The sequence below is a fragment of the Galeopterus variegatus genome, unplaced genomic scaffold, assembly GCF_000696425.1.
Source record: "Galeopterus variegatus unplaced genomic scaffold, G_variegatus-3.0.2 Scaffold458, whole genome shotgun sequence".
In the NCBI taxonomy this organism is placed as follows: Eukaryota; Metazoa; Chordata; class Mammalia; order Dermoptera; family Cynocephalidae; genus Galeopterus; species Galeopterus variegatus.
In genome coordinates this window covers 336,694-348,110 of record NW_007726569.1, presented here as the reverse complement: position 1 = coordinate 348,110, position 11,417 = coordinate 336,694, and the positions used below count along the sequence as shown (strand labels likewise).

General features: G+C 34.4%; 1 protein-coding gene across 1 annotated transcript; it reads right to left on the bottom strand.

The window, feature by feature from the left end:
* Positions 1-3,199: 3,199 nt before the first annotated feature.
* On the bottom strand, positions 3,200-6,798 carry INSL5 (insulin-like 5). Its single transcript, XM_008569002.1, has 2 exons — positions 6,624-6,798; positions 3,200-3,701 (listed from the first exon to the last, which is right to left on the bottom strand). The coding sequence occupies exons 1-2, from the start codon at positions 6,796-6,798 to the stop codon at positions 3,469-3,471; spliced, it is 408 nt and encodes a 135-aa protein (XP_008567224.1). The 3' UTR covers positions 3,200-3,468.
* Between the last annotated feature and the right edge of the window lie 4,619 nt (positions 6,799-11,417).

The window sequence follows — 11,417 nt, the reverse complement described above, 5'->3', positions numbered from 1 at the left end:
AGAAAATATTTTCTTAGATGACAGTTAAAAAGCTAATATCCTTAATATAAAAAAGCTTTAAAAGTTGATAGGAAAATTATTATAAATAAATAGAAAAATAGATAAAGGATATTGACTGACTAATTTACTGAAGGGGAAATACAAGTGGCCAATAAATGTAAAAAGGGATTACTCCATAGTCAAGCTAATGCAAATTAAACCAAAAATGATATTTAATATTTCATCTATAAGAATTGCAAATTTTATATGGACAGGTGAGGACTTAGAAAAAGTTTTAGATGGTAATCTCTTGGTAAATGGACATACTGAGACGTTATTAAAATATATTGAAATAAATAAAACAACAAAAATGAGATGTTGGAGAGTACGTTTGATCCTTTTCTTCGTAAAACTGAATGACAGATTTAGTAGATATTGTACTAGTTAGAGTAGGTTAACTACTATAAAAATAGACTCAAATATAAAACAACTCAAAGATTATTGCTTGCTAAATTGAGGGATAGGGTGGGAGATTTTATGGACTAGTCTTGAAAGTAGCACATAATCAGTACTACTCACATTTAATTGGCTGGAATTAGATATAGGTAATAGAGAGAGAGATGGTAGATAATAGAAAATAGATGATAGATAATAGATGATAGATGATAGATTGATCAAACTAAATGTTTGCAGCTATACCACATAGATTCAGTATAAACATGATTTTTATTTCTAGCATACGTTATAAGAAACTCTTAATAAGGGTGATCACTTTAGAACCAAATAAAGAAGAGTGAGGCTTTCATTTTATTTTATACTTCTCTTTCTGTACATTTCCTAACCTTATACATACATAATCTTTATTTCCCCAAAATAGTGGCTACAGAATTTATTTAAATAAGGAGACTAGGCCCCATTTTTCTTCTTTGTTTTTCTATGTACTTAAATCATATAGATACATTTATATAACTAGTAAATGTAAGTATATAACAAATAAGTATAATAATTACTAAAAAAAAACACTAAAAAATCATACATAATTTCCCCCCCACTCCCAGCAATTTGGTAAGCTATTCCACAGACGTAAAAGTGTCAGTAAATAAGGATATATGAACAAAGTTGTTTATTGCATCTTTATTGTAATGGAAAATACTGCAAACAATCTGAATATCTATGGTGAGACCTAAAAAAATTATGGCAATACGTATTATGGAATAGCAGTTTTCAAACTTTTTGGTCTCAGAACCCCTTTGCACTCTTAAAAATTATTAAGAACTTCAAAGAGCTTTTATTTATATGAGCTGAATCTATCAATAATTATTGCACTGGAATTTAAAACGAAATTTAAATTTATTACCATTTAAAAATAACAAATACACCACATGTTAACACAAATAACATATTTTATAAAAACTATATTTTCACAAAACAAAAAACATTTAGTAAGAAGAGTGACATTGTTTTATATTTTACAAGTTTCTAATGGTTGGCTTAATAAAATACAACTTGATTCTTATACTGGCTTCTGCATTTTGTTGGTGTGTGTTGTATTGATTGACACATATTAAGGAAATCCAGCCTCACATAGATATTTAGTTGAAAAGGGAAGATTATTTTAATGAACTTTTTAGATAATTTTGATTTTTTAAATACTATCCAAAAACTTGACAAGTGGCTGTTTATTAAAGGTTAGTTGCAATGTAGAATTGAAACCACATCAATGAATTTTTTGCATGGTTAGATTAAAATTTTTATTCTGCGCTTTGAATAAGTCTTTTACCATTCATGATTTTGTAACATCATGCATTGATCTTTGGGAAAATATTGGTTCACTGAGTTCAGCAGGTCTCCCAAATGTTGACACAATTCATTATACAATATTAAAAAATCAAATTCATTAATATAACTACTGATGTTCATGGTAGTGGATGAAAGTTTTCCAAAACTGCTTGAAAGCTTGAATTTTATCATCGGCAGCAAATACTGTCAGTTGTTTTCCTGAAGTGACATGTTCATTCATTTGTCAAATCTTATTTCATTTTGTTGCAAATGCCAAAATCTAAGACATATGTATTCAAGGGTTGAGAATTAATGTAATTAAGTTTTACTGCTTCATCAAGGACATTCTTCAGTGAAACTGACATTTTTTTTTTTTAACTGGTAGTAATGAATAGTTTGACTACTAGTACAGTTTGGTGTGACTGCCTTGATTCATACTAAGCAGCTTAAATTTAGATCCAGTAACAACATTCACTTAGCTGTGTAACTTAGGGCCCATTTACTTAATTCATTTTTGCAGTGAGTTGGGGGGGGGGGGGAGCTGGTCTATACTGGAATCCAAACCCTTGATTATAATGCCACACTCTAATCAACTGAGCTAATCAACCAGGCCCACATTCACCTAATTCTACCAAGCCTTAGTTTCCTCATCTGCAAAATGGTGGTAAAGAACTTTCTTGCCCTCATAGATTTTCTGCAACAAATGCATGAAGGAAAGTGTTTAAATGCTATCCACAATGCCTTGACCCAATTTCAGTGCTTGATGTGTAGTAGATAGATTTTAAATACAGACTAAAGTAGTAATAAGAGCAGCACTTAGATGAACAGAGATTCTGACTATTGTTACAACCCTCTGTGAGAGTTGGCTGTCACAATTAGAAATAAAAACATAGTTTTGTGATGTCCTTACTTTGTCTTTTTATCTGGGAAGACATCCAGTTGCATCACAATGACTTGGCTATCTGGGTCTTGGTTTCTCAACTTCCAGAATGAGAATGTCCTTTTAGCTCAGCCATAAATAGGCAAATCCAAGGTGACCTAGACTATAGGAATAAGCTAATTACTCAAACATATTTTGGGTTTCAGCTGTTTATGAGAACTGATTGATACATATATGCCCCCAGCTATTCTCAGGTAGAATGTTGAAGGGACTGTGTAGTATTAGGAAACATTTACTGAGCACTCTAAGGTCCTTTGAGGAAAACACATTGTTTAGATTCTTATACTTGACCATGAATCGATGTTTAAAATTTCAGTGATAATACATGGTAAAATAATACACAAAAGTTCAGAGTGAATAGTTATTTTTGAATGATGATATAACAGCTGATTTTTATTTTCTTTGTGTGCATATTGTTTAGGTTTTTCTACCATCAGCATTTTCTGTTTACTGTTTAAAAGTTATTTAAACTTTTTTTAAAAAGGAAAAAATCACTGAGCTTGGTTTATGGCATTTTTATTGCAATTTTGCACAGTATTCAATATTTCAAAGCATTAGTTAGAATTCGAAAAGAACAGTACATTGACCTTGGCAAAGAGAAAATACTTCACTGTGGTTTTCACCATTCATCCACATCATTTGGCAAAGAAGGATTGCTTACCCAAAAGCTGTCATTTTAATGACACAGTATAAGTATTATACCAGGCAGTAAAACACTGTGATTAAACATATGCTAAAGCTCTGCTACCCTTTGGGTATTTGCTCTTGTTTTAACAAAGAGCACTCAAATCAGTCAGGAAGCAGCCATCAGTGCAGCACAAAGTCTGTAAGTCTTGTCTGGACATCACTGAATGCTTCTTTGGCTTCCAAAGTCCTTTGGTGGGCATTTGTCCACTCTGAAGATGTTCCTCCCCTGAGAAATCCACCTTCGGAAGGATTTGTTCTGTGTTTTCCTCAGAAACCTTATGTTGATTTGGGAGCTGGAAGTAGTTTTCTCTCTCACCTGTATGGAAAAGAAAAAACAGTACTTCCTTAGAGAACCCCAGCAAAGAAGGCAACAACCACATTCTGCTCTTAGGGGAATGAATTGGATTTCTGAAATGAAATTGAATCCTATACATAATGTTTTTAAATTTTTTTTTTGACATTGAACTTTCTTTTTTATTTTCTTAAATTTTTGGCCATAAACAAGTCTTAATACATTTAAAAAGACTAAGATCATAGAAAAATTGTTCTCTGATCATAATAACAGAAGGAAATTTAGAAAATTCACAAATGTGTGGAAATTAACACTCTCCTAAATAAACAATGTGTAAAAAGAAAAATCACAGGGAAATTATAGAGTACTTTTGAGATAAAAATAGATGTACTTTTTCTGGTCTCCACTGGTGACTCTCCTTGTGTCAATGCAGTCTAGTGTATGGTGGGCCACCTGCACGGTAGCTGTGGATACTGCTATGGCATCAATCCACTTTTGTGGCAGCCGTGGCTATGGCGGGCCACTTTTGTGGAAGTGGTGTTTTCAGTGTGCTCCTTGTCTGGTTGTCGGCAGGTGGCAGCCCTTGGCTCCTGCCTCAGGACCTGTGTGTACTCTGTTGCTTCCATAATGATTTTTTACATGTTGGTCTGGTTTCAGAGAGATTAGACATTTGGGGGAGAGCTCAATTATCTCCACTGTCCTCATTTTGCAGGGGAGGAAACTTGAGTGCATAGAGAAGGAGTGACATACCCAGTGTCACGCCAAAAGTTTGAGCCAAGTCAGGGCTTGACTTCTGCTGGATACCTCTGCCTGATGACCAGCAGCTTCCAAAGGTATTAGTTATGTGCTATAAACAAAAACCACATAAACAAAAAATAACCCTGTGTATGCCCTGCAAAGCTGATCAGTAAGGAAGGAAGGGGAATTTAAACCTCTACATCTGAAAATTAAAAGTGGGCCCCACCGTTTATGAGTGTTGTTCCCAAGGTCTACATATAAGTCTTTCTCACTTTAATTAAGTTCAAATTTACTTATCAGTGCCTTAGCACACTAGCAAGCACAAAGAAAAATTAGATGAATGAATTCTGGTTGGTAAACCAGTAATTGACCAGATACATAATGTATAGGAAAACACTCTGAAAACCTGTGGAATGTTTAATAAACAGTATTATCATTTCAGTGATGTCAAAAAGAGATAGCCTTATACAGACATCCATTCCACTGCCCCATATGTTTCAGAGATATTCCAGATGAATTTTTTTTCTAGTATATTTTGATTTGCTATTTCAGAGACTGATATAAATCCTGGTAAATTATCCTTACTCTCCTAAGATTAAAAATGCTTATTATTTCTGTTAACATTTAGTAATGTGAACCTATTAAAGTGGTAATGATAGTGGTAAGTTCATGATTTTTCAAGACATTAGCCCACCAAAATATGAAGACTGTGGGCCATTTTCTAAAATATTTTGTTTACCAAGGTCGATTTAAACCAGATTGAAACCTTTACAAGCATATATGTGGTTGCAACATTTATTATGTAATCATTTTTCTTTTTTTAACTTTTTATTATAAAAATAGCAAATACAGCCAATCATTAAAATATAATCTGAAGCCAGACACAGAAAGACAAATACTGCATGATCTCACTCATATTGGAATCTGAAAAAGTCAAACTCATAAAATAGAAAAGAATGTTGGTTACCAGGAACTGGGAGAGGAGGGGTGTCTGGGAAGATGTTGGTTAAAGGATACAAAATTTCAGTTATACAGGAGGAATAAGTTCAAGAGATCTATTGTACAATATGGTGACTATAGTTAGTAAGAATATATTGTACTCTTGAAAATATTGGAGAGTAGATTTTAAGTGTCCTTACCACAAAAAATGATAAATACATGAGGTAATACATATGTTAATTAGCTTGATTTAGCTATTCCACAATGTACACAAATTTCAAAGCAACATGTTGTACACAATTGTGTCAATTTAATAAAATAAAATAATAAAAAATAAAATCTTAAATAGATTCTACCTCACACTTAGAAGGAATTTCAGTCAAACTTCTAAGATACTTGAATTGAAAAATAAAGAAATGCAGTGAAGTCAGTTGCCACACTATTTCTGAAACACATTAGGTTCATTTCCACCTTTGAAATTCTCATCAGATAATTCCTACTGCTAGACTCCCACCCTGCTTCACCCTCACTCCTCATGTCCCAAATCCTACATGTCCTTTAGGACCTCTGTCAAATACCACCACCTCCACGATGCTGTCATTACAACAGTTCACCACCTTCTCTTTCTCACCTGAGACTCGGTATAGAATAAGCAAAGACCTCAGCTCTTGAAGTCAGATAGACCTAGTTTGCTTCTTAGCCATACTGCTTACCAGCTGGTCTTACAGACTAGGTCTATCTGACTTCAAGAGCTCCTTGGTAAAACGGCAAATGGTGGTAATATTGTTTCTTTCACAGATTTCTCATAAGAAATCTGAATGAAATGTTGCATATGAAACTTCCTGCCATTAATAAGTGCTCAATAAAAATCAGATTCTTTCCTTCCAATCTTATTCTTGAATTCCAACTTATTATATGCCATAATTATCCATGTGTGGCAATCTTGCTACTCCAACATGCGCTCTTGAAATCCCCAGCTTCTCTGTAGCCTCCGTAGCACCAGCCATCGATGCGGAGCTCATTGAAGTAGTCATGAAATCACATGGTTTCAAGCAGGAGAATAAAGAAAAAGAGGTCCTTATTTTTTGAAAGGTAGCATGCTCACCTCTTTCCCAAGCCAAATTTAGTATATTTTGATAATTAATTACCTAAATTGATACAGAAATGGCTTAGGAGTACTAAACAGTTACTAAAATTACTGCTAAAAAAACAGTTTAGAAAATTAAAATGATGTAAAAAAAGTAAAGGAGACACTTGAGTTAACGTTACCTTGCTGAACTTGAGGGATCCCCTCCACGTGCCTTTTCCACCTGGAGCTAGCACAGATGTAGATGACTGTTCTTATGTACTCTAGCCCACAGAGCTTCACAGGCTTCTTGCTCCTCACTTCTGAGATGGCGAAGAAGATGGAGAACAGAAATAGAGTGAAAATGGAGCACTTCATTTTGCTGAGGACTGAATGAGAATCTGATATGGTGAATATTGCCAAATCAAGTTTGAAGTTACCCTTACCCTCTTGACCAATTTATACTAACTTTCCTGACATTTTATTGGTCATAACCTCATTTTTATAGTATTTGCTAAGCACATACACAGTGAAGTTTTGAAAATATGTTTTTATGATTATTGCCAGCTACTCAGTTACTTCTGGAAAATCACTTACCACTAACTATGAGACAGCAAATAGATGCTCTTAGTATTTGCTAAGCACATACACAGTGAAGTTTTGAAAATATGTTTTTATGATTATTGCCCGCTACTCAGTTACTTCTGGAAAATCACTTACCACTAACTATGAGACAGCAAATAGATGCTCTGTTGGAAGGCATCCTGGGAAACTCATGAACTTTGGAAGTAGCCAAGTATGTGTTTCAGTCTCAGCCTTGATGCTTACTGAGTGACACAGGGTAAGTTTTAAGCTCTCTGAACCACAGCAACCATATCTCTAGAATGGAGAAGCTTATCTCATAAGGGTTTTGTGAGTATTGAAAGCAACATATATGTCAAAGCAATGAAAGATCACACATTAGAATGTAGGTACTTGTGTCCTGGGTTTGAATCCTGGCTTCCCACTTACCCCATCTAGACTCTTAAGCAAGTTATTTAAGCATCCTTTTTTGTAAAATTGTGCTGTTATAGTAACTACCTCATAGAGCCAATGAGATAATGTGTGTCCCACTTTATACAATAAATACTCAATAATTGTTGGCTGCCTTCTTCCCTTCCCTCACCTAGAATAGACTAGGAAGAAAACTTATCTTCAAAATTCGGGAGAGTTTCTCTGATTAGACTATTCCTTTTTATCCTTTATCTATGACTAGGTATGCCTTTCTCAGCACACATTTCTATTATAATAGAAAACTGAATCCATAATCCCAAACAGCTAAATAATAAAATTTCTCTTTTTGTAAACCCTCTGAAAGCACTAGTGCTGGTGAAGCTCCTACCCTAAATTAAGAATTCTGGAGTTTGAGATCTTAAAGAATTGTTGAGTCACTTTTTATAGCAAGGTGAACAAATAATTGCTTAGTTGACTCTGTAGAATTTTTGTCTGTTATTCCTGGTTGGGAAAAAAAAAAAACACTTCAATGTGTGGCCAAGATCATATCGCCCATACTTGTGACATCACCATTCTGTAGAAAAGCTAAAAACAAAACAAAATAATCTACATTCTGATTGAAAGCATTTCTGACTTTGAAAAATAGACACACTTCAATGTGTGGCCAAGATCATATCGCCCATACTTGTGACATCACCATTCTGTAGAAAAGCCAAAAACAAAACAAAATAATCTACATTCTGATTGAAAGCATTTCTGACTTTGAAAAATAGACAAATTATTTCAAAGAATCTTGCTTTCTCCATCTCTCTCTGTGTGAAGAATAGATTAAGAGAAGCAAGACTTGAGGCAGAAAAAATAGAGAAAGGCTGCTGCACAATTTAGTTGATATGATAGTTGCAAATTATTTCAAAGAATCTTGCTTTCTCCATCTCTCTCTGTGTGAAGAATAGATTAAGAGAAGCAAGACTTGAGGCAGAAAAAATAGAGAAAGGCTGCTGCACAATTTAGTTGATATGATAGTTGCCTAAACTAAGGCCGTGTCAGAGAGGATAGGGCAAATTGGTATTCAAAAGATAGTAGGGCTTGCTACTAATTAGGTATGAGGGGCAACAGAGAGAGAGCAGTCGAAATGGTACCTAAATTTCTGGCTTGCACAACTGGGAGGTAGGGGTCATTTGCTAAGAAAGGAACCAAAGAAGCAGAAATTGTCTTATTATCAGACAAAGCTACTTCATCTTTTGATGGATCAAAATTGCAGGTACATCTGTGTCACCAAGCTTAGCACACCCACAACATCACCAAGCTTAACACACCCATGATATTATTCCCTTTCTTGGAGATTAATAATGCATATTAATATAGTAAGGGCTCAGAGAAGACTTATAGTTAGGACATTTCTTTAACTTTGTTTAATTCAGTGTTTCCTCAATTTATTGGATCCTAGAAACTCTTTCAGCGTGTAATCAACTGTTATCTGGGATAGTCAGGGATTTCTGAAAGACATATTTCTAGTTCTTCTCTGTCCAGGCACATGGTAAGATTTTATTTCTCTGCTCTTTAAGGTTGGGCATGGCCATATGACCTATTTTGGCAAATACAGTGTGAGTGGAAGTGACATATGTCACTTCTATCTAGAATTTAAGGATTGGCACATGATTCTCCAGTACTCCCTCTCCCCTACCTTGGTGACTATTCCTGATGGTCGGAACCTAGTCACTGAGACAGAGCACTATGGACCAGAGCCGCCTACTAACCTGTAATGAACATGTAAAGTGAATGAAAAGAGACCTTTATCATTTAAAGCCAATGAGATTTAGGGTTTGTTATAACAACATAAACTGGGTTATCCTGACTATATAATTATCTTAAAGTTATTTACATGTTACAGATGTAGAGAATGTTTATAATGATCCAAGTTTTTAGATCAAAGCAAAGTAAAATCAGTTATTTGGCATTAACAATTAGAATTAATTACCACATGCTCAATATGATTAATTATATGAAAATCCACAGTTGTGACCCCAGAATCCAAATGAACATCATGCCAATGGATTCAGTAAACCATTTCACTGTATACCATTTATCAACAAACTATGGCCACAATATGTCTAACAGATGATGTTTGGGGCAGGTTGACCTGAGTTGTAGGTACGGTCTGTGGCATCAGACTGGGAAATCAGATCTTCATTCTATCATTTAATATCTATGTAAACATAGGACATATTTAATGTCTCTAAATCTCAGTTTCTTTGTTGGTAAAATAAAGATAATAATACTTACTTCATTAGAATATTTATAAGAATTAAATTTTGCAAAGAGTGCTGATCAGAGTCTCTAGCCCAAAGGGAACTTTCAATAGATTGATCATTAGTGGTAATTATAATGGTAATAAGTACACCAATCAGTGTCTTGTGGCCTGGGTGTTAGAATGCTAGAGTTTTAGTATTACAACTCTAGTTTCTAGCTAAGAGACCCTGAGAAAGTATTTAATCTATAATTTGACTTTCTAATTTGTTACATTGAAAAATATCGCAAGATCAATTGATTTGATGTTCATGATAGCACTGATAAACTATGAACACATTATACATAATTATTTTATAATGATGATTATGATATCACTAAATGTAAACCCATTAGTAAACATTATTTTTATTATTTTCTAATGCAAAGTTGGTATCTATCTGCTCATTCTTGGCTAATATTAATTCTTAAAGCTTCTAGAGGGAGTTTTCATCATGGAACAACTATTCATTCTCTATTGCTGGGAGTCATTCACAACTCATTCTCTCTCACTCTCCATTGACTAAAACCTTCTCCCTATGCAAACATCTACTAAATTACCAAGTCTCATCTGTTCTACCTTCTAAGTTTCTCTGTGATTTATCACTGCTCTCTATCTCCTCTACTGTGACCTCAATTTTCATTTGGATTACTGCAATGGCCTCTCCATTGGCCTGTCATCAATCCATTTTGCATACTGCTGCCTAAATGATCTTTTTAAAGCATGGGATAATTATCTGCCTTCAACACTCTCCAATAGTCTCCCAACTCCCTTAAGAAAAAGTCCAAATTCCTTGGCCTACAAGACATTTCATGATCTGACTTCTCTCTGTTTGTTCAGATCCAGCTTTTTAGACACCCTCAAACTCTAAATGGTTCAGCTATACCAAACACCTTACAAATTTTGAAATCCCAAATTCTCTTTCTCTCCAGGTCTTTACAAATGCTGTTTCCTTCATCTGAATCTCCTTTTCTTCCACTCTTTAAATCTGGTTAACTCTACAAATATATCTGGAATGGATACTGAAATAACTTTCATCTAGATAATTTTAGTGATTTCTTACATGTCCTAACAGTAAGAATTGAAATGAGTAATTGACATACAACTCAATAGCAAAACAAATAACCCAATTAAAAAATGAAGAGCTGGCCGGATAGCTCAGTTGGTTAGAGCACAGCCTTGTAACACCAAGGTCAAGGGTTCAAATCCCCACAGTGGACAGCTGCCAAAAAAAAAAAAAAAAAAAAGTAAAAAATGAGCAAAGGACCTAAATAGACATTTGTCTAATTAAGAAATACAATGGCCAACAGGCATATGAAAAGGTGCTCAACATCACTAATCATCAGGAAAATGCAAATAAAACCATAATGAGATATCAACTCATGTGTTAGAATGGTTATTATCAAGAAGACAAGAGATAGGTGTTGGCAAGAATGTGGAGAAAAGGGTATCCTTGTATCCTGTTGGCGGAAATGTAAATTGGAACGGCTATTATAGAAAACAGTATAGAGGTTTCTCAAAAAATTAAAATAGAACTACCAGCAATTCCATTCCTGGGTATACATCCAAAAGAAATGAAGTCAGTATGTTAAAGAGATATCAGCTCTACCATATTCATTGCAGTATCATTCACAATATCCAAGATATGAAATCAACCTGAGTCCCTTGATAAATCAATGGATAAAGAAACACACACACACACACACACACACACACA

What these genes read in the sequence shown, in the direction of transcription:
- INSL5 (XM_008569002.1), bottom strand. Translation starts at nt 6,798, where the DNA reads ATGAAGTGCTCCATTTTCACTCTATTTCTGTTCTCCATCTTCTTCGCC. An exon ending in GATCCCTCAAGTTCAGCAAG is followed by an intron (nt 3,702 to 6,623) that starts GTAACGTTAACT and finishes TTTTCCATACAG; the next exon opens with GTGAGAGAGAAAACTACTTC.